Source organism: Catharus ustulatus, chromosome 5 (assembly GCF_009819885.2).
Source record: "Catharus ustulatus isolate bCatUst1 chromosome 5, bCatUst1.pri.v2, whole genome shotgun sequence".
NCBI classification, from domain to species: Eukaryota; Metazoa; Chordata; class Aves; order Passeriformes; family Turdidae; genus Catharus; species Catharus ustulatus.
Window position 1 is genome coordinate 63,480,292 of NC_046225.1, and position 20,387 is coordinate 63,500,678.

The following is a 20,387-nucleotide window of genomic DNA, read 5'->3' on the forward strand; positions in this document are numbered from 1 at the left end:
GTCAAAAATTAGTCCAGATAACCATATTTCTCATTAACAACTACCCAACCAACCCATGTGGAAAAGCAGTGATGTGACACACCTGAGCAATGCCAAAATACATCCAAGGAAAACATCTTTCTTTTCTGCATTTATAATCCAGTGGGACCCACTGTCTTAAATGCTGTGTGGGCATTCAGCACTATGGGTGCTGTTCACATGAGGGGAGTAAGATAGGAAGACAGTCAAAATTTCATTGTTATTGGTTATTAGCACACTGATTTTAGCCAACTGACATTTCTGAGCATATATTCCACAGCTCACTTAATAAACTGCATTTCCATATTAACATGTTAATATCATATGGAGGTTTCACTGATGCATTGTGAAAAAAAGGTATAGCTTGTAGGAAATTGCTTCATTGCTTCTTTAAAGTCTTCTCCTGTATGGGCAAATATTGATCTTTATTTATTTTTTTTTTTTTTTTTTTTTTGTTCCTGATGGTAACATTGAGATTTATTGATCATGTTGGGGGAAAAAAAAGTCAATTTTTTCCTCCACAGGACACCAAACCCTGTCAGTTAGTGAAATATGCAGGTGCTACATGGAGTGTGATATGTCTGTCTGTCTTTGCAAGTATTGGAAAAATATTAATTTATCAGTTATTTCTTTGCAATCAAGAGATTAATTTGAATTTCCAGAATAAAAACTTGTGAAGGTCCCATAGTAGGTCCGGTATGTTGCATAGTGCATATATCTGCTAAATGAAGAGCATCTTTTATTTATCATCCATAAAGCTAAGAAAGATGGACTCTGTTTGTTCAGGTTTCCAAAGCACTCAGGGTTTTTAAAGCAAATTAAGAAAAAAAAATGCTATTTTTTAAGTATTAAGCCAAGAGATTCATATTAATTCTGATACATAAGCAGATCACAAGACTCAGAAAACATGTCAGATCAATGCTTTAGAAAACAGCATTAAACTTTCTAGTTAGAAATAAGCATAAAATACTATCAGTCTGTCTTTGCTTTTAAATGTTTTGGAAGTTTTTTTTCATACTATAGCCCTTAGTTTACTAAAAGCTATTCTCAGTCACCAGATGCATACTATTCCTTTGTTCAGTAAGAGATAAAATTGCAGTTTCAGGTGCTAGAGAAGCAGACCCAATTGCATCCTGATACCCTGGCATCCTGTGAGTTTGCCTGAAAGCAAACTTTGGGGAAATACATTGCTTTGGCATATTCTCTTGCAGACAGTGCATCTCATCCTGTTTTGACATAGCTTGATGAAAAGAGGACTGAACTTGATTCAAGGTGCACCCTCTTCCTATAGGTCCTTTATTCCAAACAGACTAGATCAGTGAAAGCAGCAAACCCAGGGACATACTCACTTCACACAAAACCTACAACATCTTGTGGACAAAAGCCCAACAAGAAGGGTGTCACATACCTTGGCTTCAGTTGTAGCTGAGCTCTTCTTCCACCAACGTGAGCATCATGAGCTAGAACAGGATTTCCCTGGTGCAGGGCCTTAGAGAATGTGCAATGTACATTTCGCACCTATTTTTTGCTATTGTGCATTTTACAACAGAACCATCAGACTGAAAAAAGGCACAAATGGTCCAGAGGGAATGCCTGTGAGAGACACGAGTTCTCCTTCTTCCAGAGGAGTGACTGGAGTTGCCAAGTCACTGAGTCAGCCTCCCTGCCTGCCCTGTGGGACTGCTTTATCTCTGCCAGCAGTGTCCTCCTCGCCCCACAAAACCCCATCCCATTTGAACTGTCTCCTGACATACAGGAACTGTGAATCCAAAACACAGCTAGAAGCTGGGATGGCTCTGGTTACCTGCTTCATGAGCAGTGATAGAGCCCACAGTATTCTGCCAACTCATATTAATTCCACTAAATCAGCAGAAGCTGAATAGCAGCTCCTCCACCAAGAAGTGCAAGAGCTCGGGTGTAACAATTTCCTTACCCTCTTAAAAGATCAGGTGGCCCCTTCCTCCAAACTGAGACTTCCTGTGTTGCTCTCCATGGATACAATTGTATAGAAAAGTGTATTTCAGAAGCTCTGTCACCATTTTAAAGTTTAAATAATAAAATTATAATGTTTTTAATTTAAAATATGCATACATTTAATATACAAAATTATACAAATTATACATTTAGCTAACATAGAAAAATACATCTTGTTAACAAGATAAAATGTCAACATATCTTACATAATTTGTGAGAGTTACAAATCTGTGATCATCAAGTAGACTTTGTGACTTCATTACAATTCTGTATCCTCCTAGTTACACTGAATATTAATACATATGTACAGTTGATATCAATGGCAAATGTCTTAGAGTGGAAATCTTTGCTGAAGAGTTATCCAGACTGTTTTAATGAAACAGTTAAAATACGAGTGGCCTCTTTTATACATTGAAGCTTCTCACATAGCTGAAACCAATGTGACACCAGTGGCAGGGTGGTCATGGGTCAGAGTTTAAACTTCTTGCATTTATTTACAAACATCCCTCCTTCCCCAGTCTAACTGCTACACCTGATTAATAAGTATCACACCATAAATCCCAGCATTTTGTGCATTCTTTGGTACCTCTTCAAATGGATCCAAATTTGTGGCCCTAACAACTGCTCTTCGTGACTTCTGGTTACCACTCCTCTGTTGGCTGTGCAAAAGTGTTAAAGAGTTGTACAGCACTAGAGCTCAAAAGGCAAGATCTCTGTACATTATTCATCCCAGATTACTCATAAATACCTCAGGAGGTGGGGAAATATTTTTGTTTCAGTCAACAAATGTGTGCAGTAAGTCTTCACTCCTTATTTAATTTACATGGTTTCCTTTTCCAAGTTTCAAACAAAAGGCAGAAGCATAATTTATAAATAAGCTATAAAATCTGTTCCATGCTGGGTCTTGTCTTACATACTGCAAGCCACGTAATGATTTTCTTTCAACTATTTACAAATTCTTTAAAACTTGCTTGTCATCACAGGTAGCAAAACAGAAGACCACCACCAGTTTGATTTTCAGGCCTTCTTTTTTTTTTTTTTTTTAATTTAGCTCTGTACCAACAAATTGTTCTTAATTCCTAGAAGATAAAATTCACTCATGAGTTAAAAGCTTATTCAGCTTTTCCTAAGAGCTGCTTAGGACCATCAGTGGGTGATACATGAATTGCCTCATGCAGGCTTTTTTGGCACTGTTTTTCATCTGTTAGTTACATTTTTCCTCTTTTTGAAAAAGAACACAGTTCAGAGAGTAGAGAAATGTAGTTTGGCATCGTTTAGTGCACATTGCACAGTAACCTCTCACATTGGAATTTACATTTGCATATTCATATTCCCAAAGCAAAAGTCTATGTTACACAAAGAAACAATAGTGAGCAGAGATTTATACCACAGATCCCAGCAACTCCAAATCAAGCAGGTCTCTAAAACTACTAATCTCTCTTTTCCTCTCCTACAACATTAAACAGAACATGATGCCCACATATCTACCACATGTGAGAATTTCTTAAGCCAAATAGAAGCAAGCATGAAATCTTGCTCCCAAGAAAGCCTGTGGAAATTTGCCAGTCACTTTATGATACCAGCTTTTAATCCAGAATATTTGAACTTTCTCTTTTTTTTTTTTTCTTTTTTTCCCCGCCTTTAACTGCAATTTGCAAATTTCCTAGTATGCATGGATATCAATGGTAGAATTTAAGTTAGCTATATTTTTATATGATATCCTATACAAGAAACAGGAAATAGTATACTCTCCTTCCTAACATTTCTACAGGGGCAACAATTCCTGCCCATAATCCCATGGCTACTGATTTCTAATGCAAATATATTTAGAGCCAAAGGCACAATATATTTAAAGGAATTCTTCTAAAGCAGGAAAGAGGTTTGAACAAGTTTCTGTAATCCTAGGGCCTGTTACCCCTCTGCCTCCTTAAGGCACTAAAGGATTTCCAAGGGATTAGTGGCAAAACCCAGCATGCACATGTCCCTCTTTCCACCACATAACCATAGTAAATTCAAATATTAAAAACTTTCATCTGCAAGTGAGAAATACAGGTAAATTTATGAAACACAAAAATCAGAGTTTCCAATTTCCAAAAGGTCACGAGGACAAACATCAACCATGCTTCAGCAGGAGGTTTATCCTGGGAACTCTGCTGTGCATTTGACACATTTCCCAGCAACTGCATTATCCTGAATATAACATGATTGTCACACCACAGTCAATCATTGTACTTGCAGCATTTGCCAACCATAGTGGTGTGAAGAACAGAATTTGGGATTTAAAGGTCGCTAAAGGAGCAACCTGTAAGCTGCATTTTCAATATTCTCCACTGCTCTATACAGTAAAGTACACATAAATAAGTGAACTGCCAAAGAAACCATACTTCACATGTAACACTGCCCATCTTGTCTATTTAGGGTGACAGAAGGAGATTCATTTGCTTACAGAACTTAGCAGCATCTTAATTTTGACTAAAAAATTTGACCAAAACAATGTAACGTGTAGAAAGCAATCAGAATAAAGCACCCAATTTTTCATTCACCGAAGGTTTACCATGAAATGACAATACATGTAAAGCATGTCCTGGTAGCTCTACCATAGGTAGCACATTAAACAAGTTAACTTCTGCTTAGTGAAACAAACTCAGACTCTCTGACAAGTAGAAAAGCAGACAAGACTTTTCACCATAAGGCATCTAGAAAATAATAGCTAGGTTTTCCATCTTACCTAGCAATCTCACATTAAAAGTTTACTGCTTTCTTCCAGGGATTTGAGGAAAAGTTGGGGTTTTACTTCCCAATTCTTAGCCACATGAACCACATCCACTGGTCTGTCAATGTAATTTACAGGCAGACTTTTCCAATCTTGGTAGAACAATTTTTGTATGAGGAGGTGGTAGAATTTCAAGGAGATCGATGTGGTACAAACCACAAAGAATGAAGAGTGCTCTACATTCCTTACACTAATTGTACTAAAATGAAACCAAAAGGCAGAAAGCTTAAGATGTTACAAAATGGACAGCTTCAACATTTATAATTTATGGTGGGAGATTTTGCATAAATACTAGGAAAGAGGTCTGATATTTTAGTTCAACACTTAATTCAGAAGGGTTTAATTGCCTTAGTGTTGTAGAAATTATATATGTTTTCATGTGGATAGTATGCAAATTGATAGAAACCTACACATATGTCATTGCTTTATTTTAGGAACTTGTAGTTAAGCTTCACATGTTACCATGGCAACGTGTCATCCTGTTACTAATTGTAATCTAGAAATGCACATTACATTAATCTGATTTGGAATTCCATGGCTTATTCTTCTTCTGCTTCCTTTCAAAGGATATCTGTAATTACTGAGCAACTGCACATTGTAAAGACAGAACATCCTAGCAGTTAGCTCAACGTTAAAAAAGAAAAGAGGGAAATACAAGTCATAAAACAGCTACCAAAACTGAAAGTGCATCACGATGTAAGAGCTTGAGAGCAGCTGCTGCCATTCAGGTCAGCATGAGTATTCCACAGACTCAACAGTGCTCTGTGCCTTTAGTTACAGAATGGATGGAGGCACCCACAGGACTCCTTATGTACAGGTCTGTGCCTACATTCACATCTCCCTGCCTTCCCAAAAGGTACTCAGAGGTGAATAGCAGGGGTTGTGGTGTGTAATCTGCATTGTGCAGCATGGTTGCAAAATGTGTTTGCATCATATGTGCTGCTACCAACCAGAGTGAACAAACGTGCCCATTTCAGGAGAAGCAAGTGTGTCTGCAAGTGTTTTATCTGAAAGTTAAATTCAGTTAATTTAGTTAATAAAGAGTGGCCTATTCATGTGGTTGAAATACTCAGAGTATTAGGACAGAGCACTTTGATGTTCCAAGTGCCTCTCAGCACACATGAAGATCATTTCCAATTCCAACTTACCCTTGTAAAAATGCCATTCTGTCTCATTTGCTAAACAGTTTGTACCCTCAAGTATCACATCCTCAGATATACTAAACATCCCAACTCAGATCAAAGGCTCTTTCAGGAATGTTCAAAGCCACACAAGGCTGAAGATATTACATACCCACATAAGCAGACCCATGAAGATGGAGATTGTGCTTAACTTGGTAATTGCTTTAAAATGCAAATGCTGAGATGCCAAGAAAACAAAACAAAACAAAACTCAGACTCAAACCACACACTGGGTTACTGTGCATGGCCAGCTTCCACTACAGCAGGTGGCTAAAATGGTGCAGATTGTAACTGAGGGCAACTTCTCACGTTTTCCCATAATGGAGCAGCTGCAGTCACCTTCAGGCCAAACCACATTTCATTTCATTTCATTTCATCTGTCCTTCAGAGCTCTACTGCTTCTTCTGTGTGACTGATACATTCTTCCCTGGACAAAAGGAAGGAGGAGAAAAAAAAGGAAGGGAAAAAAAAAGACAAAAGCATAACGTAAGTATCTGGATTTTCACAATTTAAGGAATTGTGTGTTATTCATTCAAGATCAAAATACAGCATTTGTGAAGCAGTGTGCCCAGGTGCTTCCATACAAATATAGCATAAAGGCAGCACATTGTAGAAACTGAACTGTCCAAAACACGTTGAGACATTCTCCCATGATTAACTGATTTAGGTGAAAAGCACATCCCCTGCATTCCCTTTTGCTAGTCCTTCATGTACACAAGACAAACTTCCATTCATCAATATGGAAATAAACATTTCCTGCCATCTTCCCAACACCATTCCACAACCCACTTGGCAGGGATCTACAGAAGTCTCATGGACAAGGTTCAACTTGTGGGATGGCAGCCACCACAAATCCAACTTTCCAAGAAACTCCTATTTCTATGCCTCTTCTCAGAGAAATATTCACAATTTGCATCCTTCCTCAGATATTAAATGTCAAAGCCTGCAAAACATTTTATCAGGCTTTAGTTTCCAGTGAGGCAGTCATTTATTACTGTTAAGCATCACCAGTTTAACATATGCCTGCATATCTAACTCTGGCTAAAACTTGATATCTACTGGAGAAACACACATCTAGTACATCAGGAGTACAGGAAATGATAATAGCATAGAGAAGTTTTGTTAAAAATATTATATTGCAATTTTGTTATTATAAATGGCTGATGACAGTAATTAACTGTCATTATTAAAATGCATCCCAGTCACCAACATGCTCCGCAAAAGAGAAAAAATTAAAAACTGGGAAAGAAGAGATCCTTTACGGCTTACACTTCAGGATAGAAAGATTCTTCTAAGCATGAAGAACAGAACTGAAGAAAAGTCCTGCAGAGCGAGGCAAAGTAATAAAGGGGAGGTCATTATTTATGGAGAAGCAGCTAGATGGATTATTGTAGGACACAAAACCAGTGAGATATGCAAGAGTCAGTCACTGAACCAGAAGAGTGTCAGCTGGGCAAGAGGACATCAAGGAATCCTAGTCATGAGAGGCATTTAGAGCCCTTGCATACTGCCTAGTTCAGCTCTCCATCCTGGATCAGAAACTGGTAAATGTTAAGACTTGCTTTTCATTCAAAACAGCACTAGAAGCTGTCTGTAGCCTTTATAAGACATTATACATTAATTCTGCTTCTGCTATAGGTGCATCCAAACAAAATTGGTTTTGGAATTCCTTCTCTTTGCATCATCTAATAAAGTCCAGGCTGTATTGCAAACAAAGAAAATCCATTGCAGTTCATTCTTATCTCCAGGCAAAGACAGGGAACACTACTAGAGTCTCCATAGATCATCTTCTTTTTGCTTAATGTCTTTGTAGCCTAAGTGCAATCAAACAACACCCAAGAGAACACACTTTCAGACTTTGCTATCCACACCTTCCAAGGATTTTTCAGGACATCAGGTACTTTTTCATTTGTAATTATTGTTACAAAGACAAGTATGACTTAGTACCAGCAGAGCTGGCCTTGTATTTTGGGATAATCTGAAATACATCCCTGTCTCTCCTCTTCTAGTCATACATGCAGTCTCTTTTCTGTGATCCTATTGCTGTGCATAGGCTCTGGGGAGGATCACAAGGGTGAGTCTCTAGGTTTTCCTAAAATTTACTTTTATTTTAGAAGACAGAGAGGTTGCAATTTTAGTTCCTCTATTGGTTGCAGAGGAGCTACCCACTGTTACCAGTTGTCATTTTATTGACTTGTTCAAAAGGAAGAATGTCCCTAAAGTATCAGGGATAGTTGTCATGGAAAACTATGCTTGAAAAAACTATCCTGAAAACTAGTGGGGCCAGAATAATGGAAATCTGATTCAACTTCATTAATTCAGTGGACTCACATTTTTTTGCACTTTAGTGATCACATCTTTTGTTATCCATCAATTTAAAATTTAAAGTTCTCTAATTTTCCAAAATTGGGGTTAAAGAATATTTGTCAAACATGCACTGCTAGACTAAGAGCATTTACAAATGTAAAAGTCATTATTTGCATAGTATTTCCTTCAATTTTTATTATATTTTTCTTGAAACATTAGGTACCAATTATTCGGTCTCATTTTTTCAGACTGATCACATTCTCTTTCACATTCTTTTCATCCTCTTTGTCCTTGCTCCTTCTTATGTGAATTATTCACATCCTCCTTTCATTGTCCACCCAAAGTCTTTATGAAACCTTGTTCTCCTTGCAGTTTTATTTCCCTGACAAATTTGTCCTCCACCCTTCTCTTATTATTTTTCTTCATACCACTTATCTAACTAAGAAGTATGGAACATAAACCACTACTGGATTGTTTTGTAATTACTCTGGTCAGGGACGAGTTCTGTCTTGTGAAATGCTTGAGGAAAATAAGAAAGGTCTTCATGATGTTACTTTACCAAAGAAAAATATCGACCAAGCATTTTCAGGGCTCAAGCACAAAGGTGCACTTTCCAACCATGCATCACAGATTTAAAACCAGCTGAGTCTTTATCAATACTGTACCTAAGAGTTTCAGCACGGGTATTTCTGATGCTCAGGAATTTGCTGGCCTCCCATTCTTTGGTAGGATAAAGCACATGGCTGAGCAATGATATGGAGGCTGGGCTTGTGCTCCTTCACATCACAAGCAAAATTGATTTCAGTCACCAACACAAAAACCTGCTAATGTAGAAGGTCATTAAACAAAACTGATTTCTCTATGACATTGGAACCTCAAAGGAAACCTTGAAACATAAAAGTGATGACTGTGCATTGCTCTCTAAGCCAGGACCAAATAATTTCCAGCATGACAAAGATCAGTGATCCATATTCATGCACTCACTTGATATTCTCCAATCTTTAACCACCTCTGGGAGCTACTAGCATTTGTTTTGTTCTAGCTGCTCCCAGCCCATCACATCTGTACTTGTTCATCCTGTGCTTAGTATAAGGAAATAGCAAGACCACAGGGAAGAACCTCAGAAGGTCATTTAATGAACCTACTCAGAGCAGAGTCAGTTCCAAAGTCAGAGCGGTTTGCTCAGGGTTTACCTAATCAAATCTCAAAAAGCTCCTGGGATGGAGAAAGCCCAGCCTTCCTGGGCAGCCTGTTCCACTGCTGGGGTGTCCTCATGAGGGAAATGCTTTTCCTGTATCCAGCCTTAAATTCTCTTGTTTCATCTCATGCCCATGGTGTCTCACCCTCTCACTGTGCAGCACTGTGAAGGGCCTGGCTCTCTGCTCTGTGGTTCTGTTTCTCAGTTGCTTCCTCACAGGTTCAGGAAGGCTGTTCTGAGGTGCCCCCAAAGCCGCCTCTTCCCCAGGGTGAACCAGCCTAGATCCCTTGGTGTCTTCTCACAGAGGTCTGCTCCCTCAAGTATCTAAACTACCATTTTTAAGGAAGATCAGAGAGCTCATACTAGTGGAAAAAAACAAGTGCTGACCATCTCTTAAAGACAGCTGTCCTGCTGGACTCCAATCAGCTCCTTGGAGAGCAGAGCTCTGTGCCCACTGCCAGGGTCCAGGGCCTCCATCCCCTGCAGAGCACAAGGTGGATGGAAGTCATCTTCTTCCCATTGAGAAGGTACAGCAGTAAAATCTTTGCTAAAACTTTCAGAGTGTGCATCAAGGTTGGAAAGGAACAAGCCAATATAGAGACTTTAAAGACACACAAGATCTGGAAGAAAGAAAACTAAGAGCTTCAGGACTGTACACACAATCCTAAAATCTCTATGGCATCTTCAGAGAGTGCCTGTGCTCATTTAGACAGGAAAGGACTTTTCAGGTCATTGAGCCCACCTGTAATGAAACCACACAAAGGATTTGAAGTTAAATAGTTACTTCCATTTGGAAGACATAGATAGTAAAAGAAGGATGCTATTTTGTTATGGTCATCTGAAAGAACACATGAAACATAATGATACCACTGCAAAAACATGTTTAAATAATCTCTGATATCTGAAGTGGGTTTGGGTGGTGGACCATCATGCACTTCCAACTGCTCAAGTGTGACTTCAGAATATCAGTCAATGCACGCTGGGGACTCTTCCCCAGTGTGTAACCCAGAACTAAAGATCTCAAGTCAGCAGTACACAGTGGCTACTCAGTACCTTAGCCCTGATGTGCAGGGCCAGAAACATCATATTTCCATTGGTTTGTAGCACTAGAGGCATTTAAAGTAAAGAAATTGCGAAATTCAAGGAATTAGTAAAATTTCTTTATATCCAGCAAAGAAATGCATATTTTTGCTATTTATGAAAAAATATTTGAAGAAGATCCTATGTAACAACTTAAAAGAGTTTCTACTGCAAATATAAAAGAAGTACTCTGTTGTGCCCCTGCCCTTATCAAGGGTCACAAATTATCCTTTCTTAAGAACCTCTGAAGTACCACTGGTTTCTATCACTGCAGGAATCATAGTAGCACAAATGAGAGAAAATGCCAGGCAAGAGGGTTTGTGCTATACTGTAATATTTTATAACAAAATTACAGATATTTTACTTGGTCTAACTTAAACAATCATGAGCATCTAGTAATTTTATAATTTCTATCAATTACAGAAAATCAATGTATCTGTGACACACTATCCAGTGTGTGGCAAGAACACACCTTAATAGAAAATTATCTACCATAAATTGTTTGATATGTGTTTTCTAGTACCTTATTTTAAAATATAAATATCTTTATTTAGAAAAATTTTGATTACAGTAATTTCATGATTATAAGACGCACCTGATTATAAGCCGCACAACCGGGTGTTGGCAACTGTCTTGGGTGTGATAAAACCCAGAGTGTGATAAAAGGTGTCTATTCTATCACCATCTGTTGAGGGTGGGGGCAGTGATCCTTATCTCTGCAGGAGATATTGTGTTAATGAGCCATCCATTGAAAACAGGCAGAGCATTGTTCTTTATCTTTTCACAACCCATCCTTCCTGCAGCGAGTCATTTTCTGCTAATGGCCCATTGAGTCCCACTGTGGAACTGATAAAATTACTGCATCCCATTGGAGATGCTCCAGCCAGGGGGAAGAGCCCAACATTTCTTACCAAGATAAAAACAGAGGTTTTGGGACACTAAGGTAGCCTCTTCTCCAATGGACTCCAGAGGAAAACTGGATTTCTCCACATCACCACTGGACCTCTGGAGGGAAACTGCACCTTCTACAGGAGCACTGCTTCAACTGAATCACATCTGTCACTGCAGGAGGATGCAGCCACCATTTAATGGGACTGCTACCAACACCCTGCCTGACGGGGTGTCAGGTTGTACTCTGACTTTGTCAGGGTTTGGAGTTTGTTTCTTTGTAGTACTGTATTTCTATTTTAATTTCCTTAGAAAACAACTGTTATTCCTAATTCCCATATCTTTGCCTGAAAGCCCCTTGATTTCAAAATTATAATAATTTGGAGGGAGGGGTTTACATTCTCTATTTCAAAGAGAAGCTCCTGCCTTTCTCAGCAGACACCTGTCCTCCAAATCAAAACAGCAGCTTTTCATTCTTTGTCCATATATAATCCGCACCTGATTATAAGCCGCACTTCGGGTTCGGACCAAAATTTTAGTCAAAATGGTGCGGCTTATAATCATGAAATTACTGTACTTCTAAATAGAAAAACTGGAAAAAAAGAACGTGATTACAAGGAACGAAAGATTGCAAAGCTGCATTTCGCCACAATACACAAGGGATCCCTCAGCTGTTTGGTAAAGAAATGCTATATAACTAAGAGCATGATCTTTGCAAAAACATTTGATTTCTGTGCTTGGTAAAAAAAAAAAAAAAATCAAATAGTATTAAATGTAGTCTTCTCATTCAAAAATTGTTGCTTCTAAAATGCATTTCTTCTTGATGGATTCACTCTGCAGCTCGAGAGGTGTGAATCTCATTAAACTCTCGTTGAAGACATATTGATCCCAATTATAACCAATGGCCAACAGAGCCTGCCTGTATCTCAGAGGAAAGGAATTGCTTCCAAAGGGAAAAAACCAACAACCAAGTAACCAACCATGAATGCTGAAAACCACAAATGAATTATGTTCTCTTCTGTTAGAAAATTACATTATGCATTTCTACATTCTTGTGCTTAATAAAGATATTAAATACTAGAAAAGGTTACATATATAGATTTCATTCAACATTATTTCTCTGGATTTATGTCAGTTTCTTTCTTAGGAAACTAATGGTGTAATTCTGGAAAAATGAATTCAGGAATGATAAATGAGCCTTGTCTTACTCAACTCTATGGAAAATACACTATTTTCATTAACAGCAGAATAGGGCAATATACAACAATGCAAGCAGGGCTGCTATTTAATGCTACAGAGCTCTTCATAAAAATGTCACACACACACCGACACTGATTTTCACACTGCTTGGAGAAGAACAACTTAATTAAGGTTGGGTAACTATAGTGAAGGGAACTTGCAAATGTGAATGTGCATGGGCAGTTGAACTCGCTGTTGTGCTGAATGTCTTTCTGGACGTTAATTTCTACTGCTAATGGCCTATCAATATATATATCATATATTTGCTTTCAAAAAATGTCTTCTAGAGCAATATCCCTTCAATTCTTTGCAGCTCTGAGATGCAAATGCTTACAGAAGATCCCTGATGTCTAACCTCCTGCTCATCAAATATTCCACAACAGGCAGGCAGCAGTAACATACATACACACTTGTGAGATCAATTGCTAACCCAAAATCTCCACATGCAGCCAAGGACAGCTAGCTTGCCAAGAGGCTTAGGGTGAAACGTGGTGATGTGAGGCAGTTCAGCAATTTAAAATGACACACTAGGAAATCATGAAGACTGATCACAAATTGTTGGAACACACACATAAAAAAGGAAAACACAGCTGGATTTTTTTTTTTTTAAAGACAGCATTCACCCAGTGCTAGTCCTTACTAAAGAGTGGCCTTATTCCAATTTAAAATAAGAAACAATTAAAACACCTTTGTAGTCAAAGGAAATTCCAAAGGACTCCATTTACTTTGCTGATTTGATTTTCCTGTAATGGCACTGCCTCATTTAGATAGCTCCAAGCCTTTATTGGCCTTGAAAACCTAAGTGCATTTATTAAATGCAGGTGCATTTTTTTGTGGTAAATTATGCACATGAACTTAATGTTATTTACATTTCTCCCATTAAGACAATCATAACGGATTTAAAGGCTAATGTAAATGAGTTAACATCATACTACAGAGACAACAACAGCATGACATGTCCAAATACAATGGCAGAGTGATACCTTCTGTGTATCAGGCACATTGCTTTTGAGAAGCATCTCACAACAATAATGCAACCCAGTACAATGAAAAAGCAAATTCCAGAAGGATTATCTTGTGAAGTCAAAAATGGAGAAAACCTCCATCATGTGAATGTTTTTCTGAGGTTAAAGAAGTATTATCAAGAAATTACCTACAGTAATAGTAGGAACAACCCACAACAAATATTTCACATCTAATAAAATTCACTATGTGCTCTAGTACTATAATGCATCCAGTTACAACTGGAACACACAGTGTTCCTTCCAGTGCTGAAAATGTAAGAGACAAATTAATCCACAAGAGTCCCACAGCTTTCCTCCCCTGCAAAAAAATGCAATGAAAGTCTGTTCAACTGGGCTAATTTCACATCCTTCCCCTTTCAGTTTCTCAGGGAGGCACCCTTAACACAGAAATCATCATGATTAGGTTCTGCTGGCAATGTGTAACACCATACTCACAGAGCAGCTGTAGAACACCACTGGAACGGATATATTTGCAATAGGTAGCAGCTATGAACCTTGCAACTTCAGCCATGAAAAACAATATGAAAAGCCTGCTGTGATTGAAGAGGAGGACAAAATAAGACCCTTGGAATTGGAGGCTGTTTGAGCCCTTCAGATTCTGGAACATGCTATCTCCTTCCTAGATGACCCTCCCAGGCAATTCTATTCATATTTGCATGGTAACAGCTGCACACAAGACCATGGGTTGTATTCATCTAAGGCACAGCACCCTTTGGGCCAGAGGGCTTTGTCCTGGGGACACCAGTGATGTCTGCAAATGCAGACCTGGCCCATCGTCCTTCAGGAATTTTAATTATCTGAAAAGCACTGCAAATATCCCACAGAAAACAATTAATTTAAATTATTTGACTAAGGGGAAGTCACAGGCTTTTTTTTTTTTTTAAAGTCAAGGTCATTAAGAATAGCTCACTCAAAATGAGACAAGGTTTTATGACTCACAGGAGACTGGAAAAATCAGCAGCAACACTGCATATTTAGAGTATAATGTTTAGTCATCAAAGACACTTTCAGAATTGTTGCCTCCTCCTTAGACACATTTTTTTAATTGCTACAACAGAGCTGCAGCAGTAACAAAGAAATATCTTCCCCTAAAATGCACAGTCATAGGAGTTACTGATCAGCAGGTCTGCCTTGCTGCTATCGGCCTAAGAAAAACAGGCAAGTGAATTCACATTTCAGCAAAGCACTTTTTTATCTCACAGCCTCTCCAGGCATGCAGGGAATAATGATGCATATGCATCCATACCAGATTAAGCAGCAGCTGAAGAAGAGAATTTCTAGATGCTCTACACCCCACAGCAAAATGTTAGGAAGACACAAATATTTGAACATTACTGTTTTGCTTTGTTTTCCTTGCCTGATATTTATAAAGTCCTGACAAATACCAGAACCACTGCTAGAATAGGTCAGATTTTAATTTTTTAAGTAGTAATCAAAGCAGTATCATTAAAAGTCTGTGAGCCAATCATAGGCTTTCTGTTCCCAGGTGAACCCACTGCAGATTTGTGTATCAGCCTGCACAGCCCTTTCAGACAGAGGATGCACAGCTGTGGTTCCAGGATCAGGAGGGTGATGGCACTTCTGAACACCCCATGGCAGAGCCAGACACACCACTTGTCACCTCCAAAGCCTCCAGACCAACAGTGAATCTTGCCCAGCTACAGAAATCTAAAGACTGCAGCATTTAATAACTGCAACACATTGCAGTTAAGTTGCAGTTACTGCAATGTATTTTAATGTAACACCAATAGTAAAAGCCTAGATGGTTTTATCACAAATCAAACTCTTTGGAAATTATTCAGGAAAAGAAAAACATCTGCTAGTCCCATTGATACAGAGGCAATTCAAGTTTCCCCCGGTCCAGTTTTATCCCTGTGATGGAGCATTCAGCAGGCAGCATATGACCTACATAGCAGGAATTCAAACTTTGTTACAATCCTGTCCCCCTGAGCACTGAAAAATTTGGAAATCAGACAAGATGAACGCAGTGGCCCAGATTCTCTCTGTCATTTGGGCAACTTTGCATTGCATCATTAGTCCTAATTCATCCTGCAGGGGCCACAGTCATGACAGGAGCCACAGGGCCCATCATCCTCCAACTCCATGTCTAGGAAAAGCAAGAGGACGCTCACCTTCCAGGGCTCCCCAGCTGCTAAAACATCACTCTGTAGCTGTAGATTGTAAATATAAATTACAGTGACCTTTAGGATGCTATAACTCACATTGGCAATATCTACTGAATTTTGAGTACATGCTTGGGGTCCCTGTGTGCCCAGAAAATTCTCCTGTGCACACTGTTTGGACCATTATCTCTACTCAGACACAGACTTCAGGGTCACTACTAAAGCAAGCATGGGAAAAAGGGAAAAAACACAGGGTACCAACATGTATTTAATCTACTTTTCCAGCATCATCCTTCTAGCCACTATGTCAGGCAAGAGCCTTCCTGGAATAATCATGTCTTCCAATACCTTCAGGACAATTGTGCTTTGTAGGGCATCTGACTACAGGCAGGCTAGTGCTGTGTGAAGAGCTGCAGGTGACCCACATCCCAACTTCAAAGATATGGAATGGTGTGAATACTTCTTTGTCCTCTCTTCTGCCTAATTGAGCTTTGTGCCCACGATATCCACAGCAAAGGGATACAGGACCTCCAGGATCAGGTGCTGACACAGGATTTCTGTGTGGGGTTACTAAAAGTGGGCAGACACATTTTTAATGGCACATTTGACCTTGATGACATTGCAGAAATCACACCCAATTTCCTGCCAGGTCCTCTTCCCTGCTCTTCAAGTGTATTTCTGACAAGTTGACAGAGAGTGGGAGTTAAAAAGAAGTTATTGCTCCAGGATTATCTCAGAGATTGCAGTGCTCCTAAGCTGCTGGCTCTTCTACAGATCTCATTAGGCAGGATGCCAAGAAACTCAGAGCAGAGTATCTCTGCCCATAAACTCCAAGGCTGCCAGCTCTCTGTTAGCTCACCAGGCAGAAAGAAAAGAAGCAAGAGCCTGGAAGCTCTCTAAATGTGCAAATCCTTGGCACCCTAGGCAACTGGAGGATCCAGACAGAATTCCTCAAGCTGGGGACCCCAGAGCCGGATGTCTCTAGTTCTAGACATCATTACCTTCAGATTAGATGTTTGTTGTAGGTCCCTTCCAACTGAAAATATTCTATTTTATTCACTAAAAATGGAAAAAAAATACTAATTTTCATTTCAAACCAGAATACAAACAAATTAAATACATCCATCAAAATCCTCTGGAAATTGGCATGAACTTTTTTTATGCTGCACCACTTGAATAATGGGCTGTTATGGTTGGTGTACAACACATCTTGTGGTCCCATTCCCTAAAGATACAGACTGTAGCATAAGTCAGCACGCTGATCTTGCATCATATTAACTGTCTCCTCTCCCATCCTCTTTGTCCCAAGTATGTTAGCCCTCCCAATTTCAATTTAAAAACCAAGCCCCTCAGGGAATAACATGTTTTGTGGAGCTTCCCACTGTAAACATACCTGGATTTTTCTATCTTTGTGTTAGCTAAATTGAATAGGATTTATTTTTCTGAAACTCCTATTACCACAAAGCTCTATATGCAGGTCAGCAGGCTTATGTAACAGTGATGCATCTGGCTCTCTGTCCCACATAAGTAAGACAGAATATGCTGTGACTGCTACCTAACCTTGTGCACTGTTCATCAAAGGCTCTCATATCCATCTCTTTTTTATTCCTGTTAAGGGAGACCCACTGAAACCTCAGTCTTCCGAAGACCAACTTTTCCAAAGACCTGTAATTGTTACATGCTCCCCACAGGATGATTCCAAACAGACACACTGGATCATTTTCATTAGGCTTTTTTTTTTTTTAAATTCACTAGTGCTCATCCATTCAAGTTAGTTTTTTTCTGGAAAGAAGGTACTTTGATTTAATTCATAATAATTGTCTTTTAATATAATATTTTAAAATTAGTTATCTTGTGAGTTCTCTCCAGCACTTACAGCTGCTTCTTGCTCTGCATTTTCCTTTGACCTTTCCCATTTTATTGCACATCCACCAGTCACCCCAGTGAAATGCTCATGGAAGTAGTCAGGGATTCATACATGTGAGACCACAGGGCACAGCATGGAATACTCTATCCAGTCTCAGATGTCGTAAAAATCTTCTCTTCTTTAGAACTAGGTCAAAGTATCGTGCAGGGAACAGAACACAAGTCAACAGCAAGTGCCCAGCTCTCATGCTGAGAGGAAGCATGCACAGATCCATGCCACACTCACACACACTTGAGAACAGCAAATTTGGCCTGCTGCAGCAGGCAGTGATTTGTTTTATTCAGCTATAAAATACATGTAGACATCTATGGAAATTCCAACTCTAGATTAAGCACATAACTCTAACTTTTAACTCTCGCCTCCAGCTAGTGTGGAAATTAAATCACTGACTTTCTATAAAAATGCAAATATGGTTGAAAATGCAAGGTGATCTACCAGGAACAAGGAGTGCAGCCCACGCCTGCAGAATGGTGGGTGTGTCCAGAATGGCCCTAAAGAAATAACAGAGGCTGTTCTAGCAGACAAGTCAACACATTTAACAAGGACAAATCAGAAAGACCAAACAGGACTTGGCACACAAACCAGCAGGTTGATTGACAGACAAGCCTTTGACACCTCTCAGGGGTACCGATGCTCAGGAGCATATGTGAAGAAAGATTTCCCTCTCATTACTCCCAAGCCTGAGACTTCAGAATAAATGGTCTATTCTGCAGATATGACTTTACAATGCTTTTTTTTTTTTTTGTTTGTTTTTTTTTTTTTTTTTTTTTTGTTTTGTTTTGTTTTGTTTTGTTTATTTCCATTTTTACAAATAAAATATTGAAACTAGTCCAGGACAATAATTCGATACCAAGTTCACCAAAACCAATGGTTTTCGCTGCAGAAGTGTAACTCCAAAACTCCCTAAATCCACATCTGTAATAACATCCAGGGCATGGCCTGTTTAGTTCATGCATAGAACAGGCTCACCCACTGAGCAATTTGATGCTTAGTTAATATATGCAGTACTATACTAAGCCCAGTTAATCAACTGTCTATTCTAAAAGCAGGGAAAAAAAAAAATCTGTATGTCTATCACACTCCATCAGCTTTCCCCACTCACTTTAAGCAATTAGTTTCAAAGACTTCCTGACTAAATTTACATAAAATGCATCCTTCCCTCCTACACTTTGTTAAAGCATTAGCCTATAATTTTATAAGGTGTTCTTGGAGATCAACAATGGCAGACAAGTACCAGAAATTACACTATGCTTTGAGCACAGACCCAGGAATTTATGAGAGGAGCAATTTCCTGGATCACCTCATCACCTTTAATAGACTTAAATGTTTGTGGAGCAAAAAATATTATTTATTGTCAGAGATTTTCTGGGTCTGTCTGCAGAGAGATGGCTGTGGCTGCAGATGGAATAGGCAGAAGAGAACAGTTATCAGTGGACATAAAGCTGCAGTTGAAAGGTCAGAAAGACTCATTGGAAAACCTCTGAAAGAATGAACTTCAGTCATTTGCAAGGGGAGAAGGTGGAATGACCTATCTAAATAAGATTTTGAGGTCCAGGCTCCTGGTGGTCAAAATGTTTGGTTACCAGGGTTTTGGTTTTCTTAGCCTGAACTCCAGCTGGCGTAACTTCATGAACTAGCTCAGTTCTAGATTGATGAATTAAGCAGGTGGTGATGTACTTGTGGCTTTTGGTTAACGACTTGGTCTTGCAAAACCTCCTCACACAGATTTGTTCAGAGTGTTGTAATGGGAACAGCATATTCAGGAGACTTACAAGATGAAGCCCAAAGTACTAGGACACAACAGTTGTGTTGGCAACAAGCTACTGCAAACAGTTGCATAAGCTGAAGAGAAGCAAGAGCAGTAGTTCCAAGTGTCTGCTTTTAGCATTATATTTACAGCTTCTCCCTGACTGTGCATATATTAAGCAGATTGCAAACTTGTAGTGAGTGGAGGGAACAATCTGGGTACTGAGAAGGCAGCAAACCTTTGGCAACCTTTGGCCTTTGTATTAACATTAAATGGATCTGCTTCACTTTTGGAGTATCAGCGTTTTCATTGTTTGGAAAAATGAGAAAATACCTCCTAGCTACCTGTGGAGATAGCCAGAAAGATTTTAGCCTTGCACTGTGAAAGATCTTGGGTGATACAGACTACACAAAGTCAATGTAAACCCGGGACAGCAATGAAACAAAGGCCTTGGCAGAGAGCAGTGACTGCAGAACACGTGCCAGGCTGAGGGAGACTTTTCACCATGCAATATTCCCATTGACCTTCTTCACATGAAAAGACATATGCCACACCTATCTTTGCTCAGAAGCCACCTGCCAGTATCAACTATCAGCTGGACTCCTCAGCCACATAATTTATCTAGTATTGCATGGAACCAAAGAAATCAAAACAACAATGGTTGGCATGACACTTATTTTTCTGACCTAACTTCAGTGTTTTCTTGTTTCTAGGGCAACTCACAAAACCCCTGTAAGAAAATCCCTGACATGATGGGAAAATAAGATTTTATTTTTAGATTTGGTAAACTCATCCATTAAGAAAAGGAAATGAAATGAAATGGAGAGCTGCAGTAACACTGCCACAGGATAAACACAATGTTGTCATTGACTACATCTGTGGAAACAATTAACTGAAAGTACAACAC

The 20,387-nt window shown here is 39.1% G+C and overlaps 1 protein-coding gene across 6 annotated transcripts in view; it reads right to left on the bottom strand.

The window, feature by feature from the left end:
- Window positions 1-2,086: 2,086 nt before the first annotated feature.
- Window positions 2,087-20,387, bottom strand: part of C5H4orf50 (chromosome 5 C4orf50 homolog) — a 96,534-nt gene continuing 78,233 nt past the window's right edge. For 5 of the 6 annotated variants that reach the window (XR_004418073.2, XR_004418075.2, XR_004418074.2 and 2 more), the window contains one exon: window positions 2,087-6,373. Coding sequence is in view for 1 of the 6 variants with exons in the window: in XM_033061323.2 (XP_032917214.1) it covers window positions 6,320-6,373 (54 nt within the window). In the remaining 5 variants the exon portion in view is untranslated. The remainder of the gene's footprint in view (window positions 6,374-20,387) is intronic. The other variant, XM_033061320.2, reaches the window with a different exon arrangement.